At 47.4% G+C, this 18,446-nt stretch overlaps 2 protein-coding genes across 8 annotated transcripts; both read left to right on the plus strand.

Annotated features, from left to right (window-relative positions):
* The first annotated feature begins 457 nt into the window (after positions 1–457).
* Positions 458–5,160, plus strand: LOC135366043 (uncharacterized). Of its 6 annotated transcripts, none has more exons than XM_064598698.1 (5): positions 493–553; positions 896–981; positions 1,870–1,954; positions 2,381–2,710; positions 4,291–5,160. In XM_064598698.1, exons 3-5 carry the CDS (start codon positions 1,888–1,890, stop codon positions 5,154–5,156), a joined length of 1,263 nt encoding a protein of 420 aa, XP_064454768.1. In that variant the 5' UTR covers positions 493–553; positions 896–981; positions 1,870–1,887; the 3' UTR covers positions 5,157–5,160. The 6 variants fall into 6 exon arrangements, with proteins under 6 accessions (XP_064454766.1, XP_064454767.1, XP_064454769.1 ...); XM_064598700.1 differs by having other exon boundaries at positions 513–545; XM_064598696.1 differs by lacking the exon at positions 896–981 and having other exon boundaries at positions 458–553.
* A 3,362-nt stretch (positions 5,161–8,522) lies between these two features.
* On the plus strand, positions 8,523–18,281 carry LOC135366044 (uncharacterized). Of its 2 annotated transcripts, XR_010414067.1 has the most exons (5): positions 8,523–8,764; positions 10,482–10,580; positions 12,210–12,548; positions 14,813–16,042; positions 16,100–18,281. XR_010414067.1 is itself a non-coding variant. In XM_064598702.1 (4 exons), exons 2-4 carry the CDS (start codon positions 10,511–10,513, stop codon positions 15,688–15,690), a joined length of 1,287 nt encoding a protein of 428 aa, XP_064454772.1. In that variant the 5' UTR covers positions 8,523–8,764; positions 10,482–10,510; the 3' UTR covers positions 15,691–18,281. The 2 variants fall into 2 exon arrangements, 1 of the variants encoding a protein (XP_064454772.1); XM_064598702.1 differs by having other exon boundaries at positions 14,813–18,281.
* The last annotated feature ends 165 nt before the right edge of the window (positions 18,282–18,446 follow it).

Here is an 18,446-nt window from a genome sequence, read left to right on the forward strand (position 1 = left end):
ACACTGTTCACTCTAAAAACAGAACTTCACCGAATAGCACGCTGTGCGCCAACCATTGCCGCGAATGATATGGTTATCGCTTCTGATTCGAAGAGAGAGGTGGGCGTACGCCTTTTTGTGACAATTTGGATATATGAAAATTGCCACAAAAATGCGTACGCCCCCCTCTCTCTTCGAATCAGAAGAGATAGCCCTATCATTCTTGGCAACGGTTGGAGCACAGCGCGCTATGCGGTGAAGTTCTGTTTTTAGAGTGATTCGATCTCGGAGCGAATAGGTTCGAACGTCGGGTAGGGCCTGCTTAACGTCTAAAGTGGCGTGCAGAGAAATGAATATGATAAAAAGAAAAGAAAAAAAAAGTACAGGTGGTTATAATTCTTCTTCCCTACTTTTCACACCTGGGTCTTGGTCGTAACTGTCATTAGCTTGTCTGTCGTTAAAACATTTACAGTTTCGCACCGTTTTCTTTCCTTCGTTCATGTGTGCACCAGGATAGAGACTGCAACTCATGTACGTTTAGTACCAGGTGTTCTGTAGCAACCAAAGTGCGTATGTGAGTGTTTACTTTCCGCATGCTCTATTCTTCTGCTCTACACTCTTAAAAATGAACTTCACCACATAGCACGCTCCTAGCCAACATCATCTCGAATGATATCGCTATGTGCCTTGATTTGTTCAAAACGGTAGGCGTACGCCTTTTTTGTGACACTTATGCCGTTCATAATTGTCACAAAAAAGGCGTACGCCTCACGTTTTCAACAAATCAGGGTAGATAACGATATCATTCGAGATTATGGTTGGCTAATAGCGTGCTATGCGGTGAAGTTCATTTCTAAGAGTGTACGTGCTCGACCCGTTTAGGCAAATCATTTCAAGACATTCCTTTCGTCTTTAGGGAAAGTAAATTTTCATTGAGTCGAACGGTGCAGACCTAACCGCAGAGTCGACCCACGGCCAACTTTCGTCTGGAAGAGGACAAACGTAAAATATCCTTCTCCCACAACTCCTCTTCAGAGGCACTGTCTAGAAATGATCGTATACGACAGAATGTGATCTTTCTTGTGTGGCTATATACACACATGTCAGATAGTTTATTTTGTCGAGTGAATGTCCTGCTCCTCAACGATCTACCGAAGCTTGGATACAACGCAGTACAGTGTAGGTTGGCCATATGGTGGACCAGGTCCATGAAGAATACAGCCCAGCGGCTTGGGCAGCAAACAATAAGGACGATACGCAGACGACGGCTGTCCCCTGTGCCGTCCTGCATTGTTTGCTTCGGCAAAATCCAGGTCACCTATACGCTCTGCCCTGAAAATTTAAAAACTTTGAATCTTTGAAAACCTGAAACTTACTTTTAAAGTTTTTAGCCAGCGTATAGGACCTCGGTTCTCATTGTAAGACAACCCGTTATTCCATTTCAGCACTGACAACTAGCGATGGGGTAGAGTATCGAAATTGGAGATGAAACTCCCGCTCAGGCTGTCTTAGGTCCATGGTACAATTAAGAAGATATTTTATTTTTCACATTCAGAAGCGCAAAGGCATCGTGATTGTACGTGTTCTCGCAGAAGATACGGGAGCACATGATGAGGCCGAGCAAAACGTCAGATTCTCAGGTTGACCACACACTTCTTAATACCAAACTAACAAATATGAGCCCCATTACACTCAAATTTTCGGCGACGGGTAAACGTTTTTTTTTTTTTTTTTTCGTTTTATTACCCAACCTAGTCAACCCCCGGGAGACCTGCACGCATTCTGGATGGCGGATAACAATGGGCGTGTCATGGGCTCAGCTTTCAGAGTGTCTGCATATTTTAACTGTACCAATGCGGATCACCCTGTGTAATTCAGAATTTTCAACAGTGCCCGTTTCCAAGGAGAATGGCTTCATCTTTCTGCCTCGTTTTCTGCATTGCGTTACTCCACGGACGTGTCGAAGCGGTGCTGGGTGAGTCCGTCTTTTTTTTTTGTAAACATTAATCTCGGAAGATAGACTGTTCAGTCGATCCCCAAAGTGCTATTAGTCTTGATCGCAGAATGTAGACAAAAATAAGAGGAACTTTGCTAGAAATCTCACCGTAGATACTGCCTCACGTATACTTCAAGACCTTCAGCACTGTCATCAGATGCACGAGCAGGTCTTGTAGCCACATGCTTCTTGGGCTCGATCTCGATTGGGCTCGATTGGGTACAACGTCATACACATTCCAGCACCCAAACAACCCATCTGTCCACCCGTTCAATTGTACACGTATTTCACGTGCAGTGGTATTTGTCAATGGGATCAATTCTCACTTTTTAATTTATTTTCTCATCTAAGCTTTACGTGCAACCTAACAGAAGCAGCGCAAAACGGCAACTTTGATCGTTACAGATCTGGCAGGCCACCTCTACTTGACAGTGTCTTCACTGGAGAAACCCGTACATCGTGCGCTCGAAATCAACTGGTACAGTTTACCGCAAGGAATTAGGCGCGACGCTGTAATCAAGCTGTACAGTCGCGATGACGCCCAGTCACCGTGGTCGGTCCTAGAGACCCATCATATCAGTACCGAAAACGGTACCTTCAGGACTAATTGGAGCTTTCCCCTGGTCAACTTCGCCCCGGACAAGATCAATGGTTCCGACGACTGCATCAAGTACAAGGTGTCCCTTATTCGTCATAGTCTGCATGACGATGAGATTGCCATGACATGCATTCGAGGTAAACCTTTTGTGTTCACGGTTGCTTAAAGGGAGACATCGCAAGGATTCGAAAAAAATAGATGAGCATCATACCGAACACGAACCACTCCCTCGATACCGAATACAACATTCCCATTCGTTTTGCGCGAGTAATTAATTCGTAAATGAAATGCGAAGAGCTGAAAACAGAGCTCCGTACTACAGCGGTTCGTCCAGAGGTAGGGTTGCCACCAGGCCGGTATTATACCGGAACGACCTGTTATTTGCGCGCTCTGCCGGTTGCCGGTAGGAAGGTGATACCGGCAGCCTTTTGCGGGTATTTGTGGTCAACATCTTTCATAGGGGCTTTTACGGGGTTTTCCTTTCAACATTCCACTACAGCTTGAATAAACCTGGAGCACAGACACAACTCCGTAGTCACCAGCCGTTTTCTTAGTTATTCATTATTATTATCATTGTTGTCTTGAGCGAGTACGCTCGTTCTTTTCTTTCTCTCTCTCTGTATACTCCCTTCACCTCACCCACTTTCCCTTTCCCGCGAACATTTCCTCCTTTCCCTCATTTCCCCTCCCTTTTTCCTCCCTCATTTCCTCCTTTCCCCTTCCAACCGCCGAGCCTTCGGTTGGAAGGGCCCCCGAAGAGGACCGGGCCCCGGTCCCAGCTGCACCCCTCCCCTTCTCACCGACCCTGCCTATAGAAGCACGATTGATAGATAGCTGGAGAAGATCGAAAGAGATTTGCAAAACGCCCGCGTCTGACGAAAGTGCAACTCATGCGCCAGTACATGATTTTATATGTTTCAGTTAGCTGTGGAGCTTCATTCTTTCCTGAGTTGTAGGGTTCACTTGGGATGTGGAATCGCATTCTTAAACGACCACTAGCACAATATACTTTAGTCACGTGTTCTCTGAAATGTTTTCTAGCTTCAGCTTCCGGTAATCGAATGGCGTCTCGATCAACCGCATGGAATGTGCCTTCCACCCATATATAAGGTGTCTATTTTTTATCATATACAGAATTTTTTATAAAGAAAAACTATCAGAGCAGCACATATATCAATTTTGCAGTTAGGTTATATACGGCCAGGCCAGGACATCCACTGGAGAGTGTGTACGTAACTACAACATTACTAATTACTTAAAATCAGTTAATTAACTATTTAAATAGGGAATTTTGGAATTTAGGGAATGGCGCGTTCAACGAGGATAGTCTCTCATCCTGCTATCTTGCTTTTTTGCACGAGATCCCCTAATTAAAGAGTTAATTAGTGAATTTTAGGTAATTAGTCATCTTGTAGCTGCACACTTTCTCCGAGAAGATGTCCACCTGGCCGTAGCCCACATCATCATCATCATCATCCATTAATCTATGTTGTTGTTGGCCGTACAACTCAACTGCAGGCACGACATCTGTGCTGCTCTCATAGTTTTTTAATAAAAATTCTGTAAAGGATAAAAATAAACATCTTGCACGCTTATATTACTTATAGCATTCGAAATTATTGATTCGACGCTTATTTGATACAGCTGCTTAGCGTACGACACACACATATATACATGTATAGGCACATATGCGTGACACGTGATATCGTCGTTTCAGGTAGGGCCACTTGGATACGCGACCATTGTTCATCGCTGTCCTCCTTCAAGCTATACGAAATAATGTTGCCAGCCTCTCACAAGTCGGGCAACTATGACATCCTGAAAGCCGACGTCGTGGTTCCCGTAGAAAACGTCGTCGACTACCAAGAAGAAAACATTCTCGATCAACTAGTGTACGGAATACGATTCCTGGACATCAGGGTTCGGCTGTACAATTCAGACTTCTGGGTTAACCGCGACGACATCAGAGGTCCAATCACCATACGAGAACTGCTGAGAACAGTTAAATCCTTCGTGAAAATGACAGGGGAGATCGTAGTCGTAGACTTTCACCGATTCATCTTCGATGACGACAACGTGATGCGCGATCACCGGCGACACCACCTGCAGCTTGAGAAGCTAATCCTCGAGGAGCTCGAAGGCGTGATAGCCCACAAGCACGCGGCCACGACTCCTATCGGCGAGCTAACGAACAACTGCAACGCGGATTGGCCGGGAACAGTCGTCGTGAGCTACAACGAGGATTCAATTCGCTCCACGTCCGAATACTTTCTGCCGGGATCCAACCATCTCTGGGGAGGTGCCAGGGACGCTCAGCATCTGGAGAGGTACCTCCAGGACAGGATCTGCCTGTATACGCAAGGGGTTCAAACGGTTGCCATGGCGTCGCTGCACGCGCTGTTTCCGTACCGCACGAAGACCAACAGACAACTTGCCCAAGAAGTAAACGGAGCCGTCACGCAGTGGTTCCGAGACAAGTGGTGGCAATGCGCCAATGTGGTGGCCACGGATTTCTTTCTGGGGAACGACATGATCGACGTTGCAATCAACTCTAACGTGAGACGCAGTAAACGGGTTCATTAGCGAAGTGGTCGCTGAGGTCACACACTCCGGGAACAGATTGGGGGGGGGAGGGTGATGACTGAATCGACTAACCGTTGGTGGTCACACAGAAATGGGCATCGTCACGACCGTAGCAAAAAATAAACAAAGCAAAGAAAAGAACGGATGGAGGATGAAGGGCGGAGATGTGTAGAGGGTGCCTGAGTACGTCGGGGAGTGCAAAGGAAGTAAGTCCTGTGACAGAACTTCAGCACATAGCACGTTATAAGCAAACCACCATCCCGAGTGAGATCGTTCTGTCCCCTGAGTGGTTAAGAACGGGAGGCGTACGCCTTTTTGGGACACTTATACAGTTATGTTAATTGTTCCAAAAAGGCGTACACTCCGCAATTTCCAAAACAAACGGGTATGATAATGGTATCATTCTGTGAGCACTCTAAACACAGAGCTTCACTGCGTAGCCGCTCCTAGCCAACCGTCATCCCGAACGACAATGTTCTCTCCATTGATTTCATGGAAATATGGGGTGCACGCCTTTTTTGTAGCAATTATGGACTACACTCTCGGAAAAGCAACGGATAGTAAAAGTAAGAAAACGTTCGATTCTTGACCGCTATTTTAAGTGTCATCACCTTACGCTTGGGGCGATGACGGATAGTAAGGGTCAAGAATCGTTCGTTTTCATACTCTTATTTTAAGCGGCAACGGCTGACGGTTACGCCATCCGTCAAATGTTACTCTTATATTACCACCTATTGCAGCACGTATACCGCATGGCATGAGTAAACGAAAAAGCTCTGTAGCTGTCAACGGTGCAAGGTGCTCTCCCTTCGTCCCCCAAAGGCAACATCGTGCTCCTCTTGCGCTCGCATCGGCTGCAGCGCCAACAAAGAAGGACGACCTCCGAAGAAGGAACGTTTGTTGCCGCCTCATGCGTTCCATCTTGGTTCTGAAATCGGCAATTGCATCAGGGCAATTAGACGAACCGATGCAACAGCTGCACCTATATCTTTGATAATGAAAAGCATCATTAGCGAAATTGAAGACAGTGGCATAGGAACCTGCCAGAGCCTCTGATGGGCCCCTGACACCACCGAAATGCTGGAAAGCCTTAGGGCGGAGTCACCCCAATGTATTCTCTATGGGCCACGCTTTGTCCAGTTCATCTCTGAAACCGCTGCAGTCATGACGCAATACGCTGAGCTCCTGACACCTTTTTTATTTGAGTATGATATATGGGTGAATTTATACGATTTTTTGTGCCTGCAAATGCAAATACATGGAGCTCTATGGGAGCAACGCAAAAGGCATCCTAAGGAGCACCTGCGACAATTTCAGCTCTTAAAAATTGTGTCAAGACATGCATTTATGGTCTCTGATTACAGTATGAACTTGATTGGAACCTTAGATGCCGTCATATTGGAGATGAACTGGACAAAAGTATGGACATCTGTGCAATGGGTTACGATAAATCTGAGCAAAAGTGCTAGACATGCAAAAACAAAAAACGGCAGCCGTCGTTCATCCTCCGATTAAGGTGCACAACACTCAGTGAAAAGGGTTGAGGATTGGGCTAGTTGGTAATGAGACATCTGACTCAGTGAAGTACCGAATGAGAAAGAGTAGATGGCACGGCGACACGCGACAACAGAACGAATCACAGTGTATGCCAATGTGTGGGTAACTCACCTACAAGACCGTGGTCTGCTGGCGGGGACCATCCATCAAACACCAGCCAGGGGGGACATTTAGCATAGGCAAACGCGTCTACAGCCCGCAGGTATCCCGAACTGTCGCTGTTTTGACAGCGTCCTCGCAGCTGACCGACTAAATTCGTTTATGTTGTTTGTGCCGTCTCTCCACTGGCGCTTGTCCAACTATCACCTGTGCTCTGTATAACAACGAGGGCATTCACACCGAATAAAACAAGAAATCGGCAGGGCTCACCCACGTTATGCATCACACGTACGTCGTCCAGAAACTGAATCAAAGCGAAAAAAGGCCCCATCACGTTCCCACATGCCAGGGAACCCAGTCAATAAAAACTAACTATTTTTGTTGGTCCCAGGAAGTTATTTCCATCCAACCCAAGAGTAAAAGATGTCACCCGCTTAACCGGTAAGTCGATCGTGGAGGCCGAATGAATGATTAGGACCAAAGCAGTATTCAAACCACATCAACTTCCATGCACGGTTGAAATGATTTCAACACCCGTCGACCTCGGTTTGTTCGCCTCTGTGTGGATGTGAGAGTTAAGGAACATGTAAGAGTGATTGTGTGTCCGTGTCTTCCAGCTTGTCCAAACTACTCACTTGACCCATGGAGCTCCCCTGCGCATCAGTGCCGTTCTTTAGTGCATCAGTGCCGTGTTCTTCGCTCATTTTTTGCTTTCATGCAAGCCACTGGACTCCTGGAAGAGCTCTAAACAGAACTCCGACCTGTCGTCGCTTCGCGCTCACCATTAATTAATCCTTTCACATAAATATCTGTGAAGTTGGCTAGGGTCCTGTGGCTAGCACAGGGAAACATCCCATGTCATCGTCTCTTCTCCTTCATTTATTGTTGTTGGTGTTGTGTCTTCCTGAACGAGGCCTTGGTATGTTGACGAGAGCTCGGAGTCGGTATGCTGTAATCGTAGTATCCTAATCATCATATCAGTATCATAATGCTGTAATTGATCATGGAAGCCCCTGAAGTCACCCTGGAACTCAGAAAGGTTGCGCCAGCGGAATTGGCACAAGTTGTCAAAAGATGGACTCGGTATACCTCTGCAGTCAGGGGCGGATCTAGAGGGGGGTCCAGATGTCCTAACCCCTTCCTGAATTTCGGTCTTCGCGTACTGTTTAATTGACCCTAGATCGTGTATCTAGCATCCTGTCCACGGCTGGACCCCCTCCTCAGAAAAATCATCCTGGATCCGCTCCTGTCTGCAGTGCATCCTACGTGAAGACATTAGTTTGCGTAAACCGCGCTGAAAAGAAAAACAGATGGATAAAAAAAAATATTGCACTTGAGCCGTCCAGTTTACCAAATGTACCACACACCTCGACTCCTTCCTCAACACGTGGTCTCCGACATCATTAAAGAATAACTCCTTTTGTTATTCTCATTACTTGCAAATTGTAGTGTCTTCTCGCCGCAATACCGAGTCGCACACTTATTATCGCTGTATAATCAGGCCAGATACGTTTCAAGGAGACCTCTGAAACAACAGCCCCATCCGTGCATAGCTTGATACTAGCCTTTCTTCTCCGTCACACTTCCGTTTTGTGGGCACCCATGCGTGACAGCCATTTTTTATTTTTATTTTTGTTTTCTTTTTAATTCAGCAGACGAGGAGCCTTCGGCGCGCGAATGCCCACCCTTTCATGTGGTTACTTTCGCTCGGGGTCTGAGGTGAGCCACGCAATTTTCGAGAGGAGTGTGAGACGCACAAGGGCCAGGCGTGGACAAACCGCTGTAGCTTTATGGGATGCGTTCTTCGCTGTTTTGAGAGCAGGATTGCTGCTTATTAATTGCTCGGAACGAGGAAACCGAGTGACGCTCTCGAAACCGTGTTTGGAAGCGTGCCAGACGCAGCCAGTGCAGGAGACGACGTGCTTGAAGCAGGCGGTCGGGAGGCGCTCCAGGTATAGGAACATATTTCACACTTGATAGTTAAAATTAGGAGGTATAAGAACTCCAATCTGCAGGTATTTAGTTACGGGTGTAGTAGGTGTAATATTGTTTTTCTACGCTTCGTAATTCCGTTTATACGATTTATTGCTCAACACCTCACCTTCACATAACGTGTGCAGCGTTAACGCAAAAGCGTCACCTATTACTCTAAAAATATAACTTCACTGCATAGCACATTGTGCGCGAACCATTGCCCAACTGACAGAGTTACGATAGGGGCGTACGCCTTTTTGTTTTGTGATACTTGACACAAAAAGGCGTACTACCCTCTTCGAATCAGAAGCGACATAAAACTGTCATTCGTGGCAACGGTTGGTGCACAGCGCGCTATGCTGTGAGGTCCTGTTTTTAGAGTGTATATGATATGAGCATGTGGTGGATGAAAGGGCTTGCCGTTGTCGGCCTCACAAAGGATATGAGCATGTACACTCTATATAAGAACAGAAGTTCACCCTATAGCAGGCTGTGCGCCAATCATTGCCACGAATGATAGGGTTATATCGCTACTGATTCAAAGAGCCCCTCTCTTTTGGCGTACACCTTTTTGTAGCAGGGTGGATACATGAAAATTGTCACAAAAAGGCGTACGCCCCCTCTCTCTTCGTGTGGGAAGCGATAACCCTGTCATTCATGGCAATGGTTGCCGCACAGCGTGCTATGCGGTGAAGTTCTGTCTTTGAGTGTATATATGCTATGAGCATGTATAGTAGCTGGCTAATTATCTTTGATTGACAGCAATGAAAGCTCTGATGAAAGCAACGTCGCAAACGGTGATTCAACGCCAATTTATGAACCTCTCAGCGTTTTCGCGTGTCAACGGTTTGCACCGTTCAGCTGTACCTGCCAGCTTTTCCACGTTAGGAGTTGGTTTGCGTACAATCATGTTCTCAGCTCGGTCAGTTGTAGCAATCCGCAGTCAGAAGCATATGGGTTAGAAGCATATTGTTCATTATGGAGTGTGTAGCCTGTTGTTCAGCACCTAATAATACTAAAAAACAGCTTCTTGTTACTATTCATTATGTGTTGGTGGGCTTCGCTTACTTATACCTACACCTGTGCTCAACCCGAGATTGGCATCTCAGGAGCTATATATAGATTTCCCCTCATAACATATCATTCTTGCACTTCACCACGAAAATAACTATTGCGAGACATAAATAATATGAGCCGACAAAACGATTAACACAACGTTTTCAAACGCTGTGCTGTCTTTGATCGTTCAATATAGAGGGAGGAAAATATGGCACCGACAATGCTGTTTTTACGTTGAACACGACTATACAAGCGTAACTAACTCCATACTGAATGCCAGAATCTTAAAGGTAAAATAAATATATAAGTTAAATAAAATAAAAAAACTCGGGAAAAATCCGGCGCAAGTTTGAGCTAATCGCTCTTCGTTAATCACAATTGAGAAACCCCCTGAAGCCGAATGGGATCGCATGGCGTATCAAGGTTGGGTGTTCGGTTTCTATGTGATAAGCTCCCATCCTCGCCTCGTGACGTCGGACGCACTCCTACGAGGGGCACCCCACATCTTTATATAGCGTGGCATTCCGAGGCGGTTCTAATAGAACTGTTTTCCTTAGCAGGTATTTCCCATGTGCTTCAGAAGGACGTATTATACTCTTCAGACCGATCTGACTTCCTTCCACTTTGTCTTCGCAGATCGTTCTTGAGTACACTTGACACGCGGGATGTCTCCGCACAGGTACTTCATCGCCATCTGTGGGATCCTTCTTCTCGAACGAAGTGTTTTTACCTCCGGTGAGCGTGAACGCTTTTTACTTAATTGGAGGGGATGAAGGAGGCCGTTACCTTGACATCAGTGCAAAAGGAACGCCATTCATCCGTTCCGTCATCGATTGCATTCTTATGAATTGTGAGCGTAAGAAACCGCAATTTATGCTTTCCCTCTCCCTCACTCCTGCTCAAGAAGTGCGACGAGAAGTGCGAAGAGGCCTCGGATTGGTCGCCTCAAACGATCTCCCGCCATGGTTGGACAGGTCTTTTGAGGAGACCAATAAGAGCCCGCTAAGCACTGCCCGGGACTGATAATGGATGAATGTCGTTCCCCTTGTATTGATTGTCAAGGTAACGGGATCTTTTGATTCCGCGAGGATAATTTTTTGCACTTTAGTGACCCTTTAAAAGAAAGACAGACAAATAAATAACCGATTTTGTAGCTATGCAGCTACTCTATTTCAGGAAGGTGTACCCAACGTGTCTCTCTACTACATAATGCTTTCGCACTGAATTATTTGCATGTGATATATGTCTCTTAGACAACGGCTTCTTCACGATGTAGTGTGCTGAAAACGGATATAGTTATTGCATTTTCTTTATTAGACACAAAGGGTATTGTTTGGGTTGGCGTCGCCATTCCGCAAGTTGGCTTCATCTCATTATCGAAACGGATTTAGCGGGGCAAGGCAAGCTCCCATGGCCTCATTTCCCAGGCGCGCAAGGCAAGCTCCCATGGCCTCATTTCCCAGGCGCGCAAGGCACTCCCAGGCATCATTCGAATTGATGGTTGGCTAGGAGCGTGCTATGCAGTGAAGTTCATTTTTAAGAGTGTAGGATACGGCGTGGTGTTCCAATGGATTCCGAGCCATGCCGAAATTTCAGGCAATGATCGTGCTGACGCTCTTGCTCGGCAAGCCCACGACACTGAGCAACCAATTGTCCTTCCCCTGGCGCACTCCAGGTGCCAGCTGGAAATCCGCCGCTTCATTGCCGCACACCACACAGCTGTTTCAGCAAGAAGCTATACGAACCAATGCCTTCCTTAAATCCATTGACCCTTTAATGATATATGCTGTGTCTAGCCGCATCTCGCGCATCGAGGAATCGTTGCTTCATCGGCTGCGGCTGAATGTGGCACGAACTCGACGCCTCCACTTTAAGACGTGTCAGCATCCATCGCCTCTTTGCACCACGTGCCAGGTAGAAGCTGACGTGCCACACATACTCCTTGACTGCCAGCGACACGAAGATCACCGGTCGAGTCTCCGGCGCCGCCTTGCTCATCTAGGCTACCGAGAGATGTCCTCGCGGTGCTACTTGGCCCTACCCAGCACGCTGAAGTCACGTCTGCGCTGACAGGATTCCTTCGGGAATCTGAACTCCCGGGCATGCTCTAATACGTCCTATGCGCAACGATTAGAGAAGGAATTGTTTATTCTGTATTTCTTCATAATTTTCTGTGTCTCAGTTGCTTGTATCCCCGTTTGTTTGCTTGATAGCTTTTTGGGGATAGCAAGCCTACACCGTGGCTAACCTTTCCCTTCTCTTTTTTTTTCTTTTACTTCGCATTAAACAATTCCCCCCCCACACACACACACACGAACTTAAGAGCAGTAAAGTTCCTGCAATTTGCTTCTTCTTCTTCTGCAGGCAACACCGTTTACCTTACGGTGTCCTCCTTGGCTAAGCCTGCTCCTCGCCGGTTGGAAATCAATTGGTATAACGTTCCCAGAGATATTGTGCACAACGTCGAAGCCAAGTTGTACAGACGCAACGACCCGCTGTCGCAATGGGCTCTCCTGCAACCATATCCGGTAGACGCTCCAAATGGAACCGTACAGACCAACTGGACTTTCCCTTTAATACAGTTTTCTCCGGGGACGATTAATGCTTCCAGGGAGTGTCTGATATATAAAGTGACCCTCGTGCGTCACAGCCTTACACGTGGCGTCCAAGGAGAGCACGAGCTAGCGTCATCTTGCATACGAGGTAGGTGAAAATATACGCGTGGAAGGAAAGAAAAAAAAAAAAACAAAATGATTGAAATAGACATTGCGGCCTTTAGTCGTTTACTTAAAGGAGCTATGAACTGTACCAAGCGAGCCCGCCGACTGTGTCGGCTCCAGACGGCGATTTCGACGTGTTGTCTGTGACACCTTTTGTATAGGTGAATTTGATAGGTGCGTATCTTCAGCACATAGCATGCTCCTAGCCAACCATTTTCTCGAATGACAACGTTCTCGCCCATTATTTGTTGATAACGAGAGGCGAAGTTTATTATGTATCTATTATGCGCGGCTACAAAATGGAATACGCCTCCCGTTTTCAACAAATCAGAGACAAAAACGTTGTCATTCGGGATGATGGTTGGCTAGGAGCGCGCCATGTATTCAAGTTCATCTTGAAGAGGGTACACTCTTAAAAATGAACCTCACCACATAGCACGCTCCTAGCCAACAATCACCCCGAATGACAACGTTCTCGCTCTATATTTGTTGAAAACGAAGGAGGAGCCTATTTTGTGCCATTATGCACGGCACAAAATAGGCTCCTCCTCCCGTTTTCAACAAATCAGGGGCGAGAACGTTGTCATTCGGGTTGATGGTTGGCTAGGAGCGTGCTATGTGGTGAAGTTCATTTCTAAGAGTGTAAAGTAGAATGCTATGTGTACCTCCGCGTTGGCGTCTGATTGGGTGCTACGATACTTCAGATGACCAAACGATGGATAGAGGTATCTGGACGGCGGTGCGTGTACTCGCCCGAATACGAAAGAGAGTGCGTTTTTGTATTAACGCTGCACAAGTTATGAAGGAGAAGAATTGAACAATAGATTCTAAATAGGTTTACGAAGCGTAGAAGAACAATATTACATCTATTAAACCCGTAACTAAATACATGCAGATAGGAGTTCTTACCTCCTTTAAGGCGGCGCATCAGAGCCGGCACTTCGTCGTCTACAATCGAGGGGTGGCGCAGCGAGCGAAATGGTTCGCGCAGTCACCGCTTCACAATATTTTGGCGCTTGCTTGGAAATGCGGTACCGCTGATGTAACGTCTTCTTTTTGTGTTATTTTTGTTTTCTCTTGGCGCGCGACGAGGTGAAAATGTATGGGGATTCCCATAGGCGCGCGAGGGGTGATGCACCGCCTTAAAACAGAACTGCACAGCACAACACGAGCACGTGACGTGTGCCATAAAGTTTTTTTTTTTTTTTACATGTGATGCCCGCTTCACGTGTTCATACCACGTGCCTTTCTTGGTGTGTGCCCCATCACTGCTGGGTAAAAGTCTCTGGGAGACAGTTGACATTTATTTAGTTCTAGGCATGTCACTAATTCACTCCCAGCAAAACAGAGCGATGTCATTTTGAATACTGGACGGTCTGTCCTGTCCTGCACTGTTAGCATGGGGATGCTGAAGGCTAACAACTGCGCATAATGGATACCGCTATCAGTTATGATTTATGAAATCAGGGGCGAGAACGATTTCATTCGGGACGGCGGTTGGGCGTGCTACTCGGTGAGTTTCTGTTTTGAGAGTGACCGAACTTCGCGTGCTTGGAACCCATAACATATGATGCCGGTAACATGTCAGCGCCAACGCCAACAAATGCACACAATCATGCCGTCATGACCGCTGGTTTGAAAGGTTGCGAGCGTATATTGTCGTAAGACTTCCTGTGGCAATTAAATGCAAACAGAAAGTGTCACAAAAGGGCGTACGTATACAGCAGCGGCCTTGCCAAAAAAAAAGGGAGGGTTTCTATGGGGACTTTACAAGGGAGAGAAGGACTCCCATCGTTCCCCTCTCCCAAATGCACTACCAAAGGTACCATTTCGGGGGGAGAGGGGTTGAACACCCAAAAACACCCCCCTTTGGCTACGCCAGTGCCATACATGAGATTCTCGGGTAAACATAAACGAGCCCCCGCCGCAACTTCCGGTGCCACGAAGACTTCCGGTCCTTCCGCGACTAAGGACGCTCGAAACCAGCCGCCATGCAGAATTATATCTTTCGCTTTCCCGATTTGTTGAAAACGGGAGGCCTACGCCTTTTTGTGGCAATTTCAATTGCCACAAAAAGGCGTATACGATCCTCTCTCTCCTCAAAGCAGAAGCGATAATTGTATCAATGGGCACAGTGGTTGGCGCAGAAGTGTGTTTGCTGTGAAAACGGATGTCATTTTGGCACCAAACCAAACCAAGCGGTGAAAACGGCGTGTATTAAGTAATAACGGCTTTATACAACTGCAGGTAGGCCCACGTGGGTACGTGACAGTTGCAGCGCCCTCTCCGGCTTCATGCTGCACGAGCTCATGCTACCAGGAACGCACAACTCTGGGATGTACGACAGGACGAGCCCTGGGACGCCGGTCCCTTTCCAAGACTTCATCTACAACCAAGAGGAGGACGTCTTCAGTCAACTGGTGTACGGCATACGCTTCCTGGACCTCAGAGTCCGGCAGTACCGTTCAGATTACTGGATCACCCACGACAACATCAGGGGACAAATCACCGTCAGGGAAATGTTAGAAAGCGTCAGAGCGTTCGTCAAGGCCACGGGAGAAGTCGTGGTCGTCGATTTTCACAGGTTCACCAACGGCTTCGAGAGGTCGGACCCCGATCACGACCGCAACCACGAAGCACTCATCAATTTGATCCTCGACAAGCTCGAGGACGTCATGATGTACAAACACGCAGTGGCGACCACCCTCGGCGAACTTTTGAACAACTGTTCCGGGTCGAACGCAACCAGGACGGTTTTAGTGAGTTACAATTCAAATTTTATTCGCGGGAAGACGCCTTACCTGGTTCCCGGATCGCGCCACCTGTGGGCTGACGCGCGAGACGTCGACAGTTTAAAGGACTACCTAAAAGAAAGAATTTGCCTGTACACCCGTGGGGTTTTGACGTCGGCGATGGCGGAGCTGACGGCGAAGTTTCCGTTCTTCCTGGTCGGAAATCGAAAACTGGCCCAGCGAGTGAATGGCAACGTGACCCAGTGGTTTAGGGACGAGTGGTGGCGCTGCGCGAATGTTGTTTCGACCGATTTTTTTCTCGGCAACGACATCGTTAACGTTGCTGTGGAAGCGAACCTTAGAAGGGCACGCGAGGCACAGCGTAGCACGTGATGTGTTTGTGTAGAACTCAAGGATTTTCCTCAGGATTTTCGTCTGGCTGGTGAAGGTGTCGGGTGTGTGGCGCGGCCGTATCTTCTGCTTTTCTAGCAGGTACTTTGAGGACTGTTTCGGGATATTTGGGGGCTTTAGTGTGGTGTGAGAGGGTGCTGGGAAAATCCCTGGTTGAATCTTTACGTGAAGTGCGAGGCGAAGAGACAATGACGCCATAGTGTTAAAGGGCTCCGACAGCTGCGACGTCATATAGGAAAGAGAGCCTCGGCCATTCCTATTCGCTCTCGTAATCACATGGCCCGTCCCAAAGGTTCGCTTGAGTGTTGCAGGTGTTACAGCTGGACGAGTCTCGGTATTTGTTGTGCCATTTTGTCTGTCACATCATTTGCTGTTAAGACTTTGATTGCAGATTCACGTCGACGTATGCAGTGAGAGACAGAGACAGGAGCTTGGTGACGCCTGAATATGGGGTCTGCTGCTCCATCTCTTTTAGTTGAGGAATATGCTCCTCTTCATCGCTTGATGTCGGCTTTCAGCATAGCAGCTTCGTGGTGGTGGTGGGGGGTGGGGGCGGGTAGATGGAATAAGTATAGCTGGTCACACCAGGAATCGTATGCAAAGAACACGTGTGCAAGCAACCATCTTTCACATCGAAACTTGTCAGAAACCCTTTAATACGGTATACTAACTTTGAACCTGTGACTAGGTTCCAGGCGCTGGATCAAGGTCTAGACTGGTTCAAAGCGTCCAGACCCCAAAGGTAATTTCTACATCTGGTTTCACAAACGCACAATACTACCATAATTTTGCTCATTGCATAATTGTTTCTCATGCTCACGTGCTCTTATACTTAAGACGTACAATGACCTTTCTCGGAAAAACACGACTGTAATGGTACTGCACCTACAGGGATAGTTCGCTTCCTGAGCTAATCTACACAGACGTATGTGACAGGTGCATTCGACACCAAAGAACTTTCCTGCAGTAGCGTAGCCAGAAAAATATAGGGGGGGTTGAACCCCCAAACCACCCTCTGGCTACGCCACTGCTGCGAGGTCTTTCGCTTGGAATCGTTGTGTTTCTATATGTTTTCTGTACTTTGCCGTGAGAGCTTGTAGCGCGGGCGAGTCCACAGGGGATAGAATAACAGAGTGCCTCTCGTCCGCTCGCGTGACGTTGCATGACGTTCACTCTGGGGTGGTGGTGGTGGTGAACTTGGTGGCCGACTTCTAAGGGAACTGTGCCGACATATGTCTGAAAGCGTCTGAGGAAAACCCAGGAAAAACCCCAGACAGCACAGCCGGTACCGGGATTCGAACCCGGGTACTTCCCAGTCTCGACGTACACATGGAAACTATGACGACAGCCAACAGGAGGCCGCGAAGCCGCTGCCACGTCAAAACGTTATTTCACGACTTCGCGTGGGAATTTCAAATCGCCTTGGTTCCAGTGCTTTGCAATGCCCACACTGTGCCCATGCTGATTACCGTACAACTTCATTCAAAGTAACGCAAGAACCTTGGCGGAGTATAAAATGCACTACGCTTTCCAATAAAAGTGCGTCAGACGCAAACAATCCATTTAAAACGGAAGAAATTTGCATATGGCGTAAGTATAGTTTATTGTATAGGAACAGGTCCAGTACCCAAACTGTGCACTCACTCTTAGGAAACAAAAGGTGGAGCAGTTTCACGTTTTAGGAGGTAATAGTTGTCGTATATGTTGTGCCTAAAAGGTTGCAGAGTTCTACACTGTTAAAACAGAACTTCACCACATAGCACGCTCCTAGCCAACCGTCATGTACCCAATGATGCCCTGGAGAAATGTGCGTCCTGGTCCGACTTCTAAGAGAACTGTGCCGACATACGTCTGAAAGCGTCTGAGGGAACGCCAGGAAAAACCCCAGACAGCACAGCCGGCTCCGGGATTCGAAGCCGACATGACCACCTAACCACCAACCTAACCACTGAGCCACGGGAGCTGATCCCGCCCCCCGGACCAATGACCAATGACGGATCGTTCGGCACTGCCGGCGGTTTTGTTCGCTCACATTTCACAAGCAAAAGGCAACGGAAGAATCCTGTTCTTTGTGTGTTGCTGCTAAGGTAACGACATCTCAGTCTATACGAGGATAACTGCCGTTGTCACTGTGCTGTGTGAACGAGCGAATATCAGTGATGTCTGGTTTGAGAACGCCAGGAAAGCTTCAAGGAACACTTCCGAGTGCCCACGTCAACGTTTCAATTCATTGTGGACGCGTGCAGGGCCCGAGTGGAAAGAATGAACACTAACATGTGCCATTCGAAAAAGGGTCGCCATCGGGGTCTACAAGTTTTGTTCCGAAGCCGAGGATATAGTACCGTGACCGTAATGTTTGGTGTATACGAACGAAATATACAGAGACTTTTGTCAAGTCATCGTGGGGACTCTAGAAATACAATGGATATAAATAAACTGTCAGCATGCAGACACTATGGCAGAACATATACACGAGTTTTTCGCTGTACGTCAATTTCCCCAGGCTGTGGGAAGTAATAGACGGTTGTCATTTTCCTGGTTCACCGCACAGAGACCACGCAATTGACCAAAGTATATAAACTACATGTACGTTACATACAGCCTTGCGTCTATTCCATACAAATACGCTGCCTCAGTTTGCAGGCTAAAAGCCAGGTTCCCGTTCGTTGTGAGGACGATGGAATGTGATTGTAAAAAACTGGAGAAATTGTTCATCATGGCCGACTTGCCATCCGTGT

The sequence above is a fragment of the Ornithodoros turicata genome, chromosome 8, assembly GCF_037126465.1.
Source record: "Ornithodoros turicata isolate Travis chromosome 8, ASM3712646v1, whole genome shotgun sequence".
In the NCBI taxonomy this organism is placed as follows: domain Eukaryota; kingdom Metazoa; phylum Arthropoda; class Arachnida; order Ixodida; family Argasidae; genus Ornithodoros; species Ornithodoros turicata.

Bases quoted from the DNA above. Each gene is read 5' to 3' on its own strand.
- LOC135366043 (XM_064598696.1), top strand. From the start codon at position 1,888: ATGGCTTCATCTTTCTGCCTCGTTTTCTGCATTGCGTTACTCCACGGA. The intron at 1,955-2,380 runs GTGAGTCCGTCT...TGATCGTTACAG, and splicing joins ACGTGTCGAAGCGGTGCTGG to ATCTGGCAGGCCACCTCTAC. The intron at 2,711-4,290 runs GTAAACCTTTTG...TCGTCGTTTCAG, and splicing joins TGCCATGACATGCATTCGAG to GTAGGGCCACTTGGATACGC.
- LOC135366044 (XM_064598702.1), top strand. From the start codon at position 10,511: ATGTCTCCGCACAGGTACTTCATCGCCATCTGTGGGATCCTTCTTCTC. The intron at 10,581-12,209 runs GTGAGCGTGAAC...CTTCTTCTGCAG, and splicing joins ACGAAGTGTTTTTACCTCCG to GCAACACCGTTTACCTTACG. The intron at 12,549-14,812 runs GTAGGTGAAAAT...ATACAACTGCAG, and splicing joins AGCGTCATCTTGCATACGAG to GTAGGCCCACGTGGGTACGT.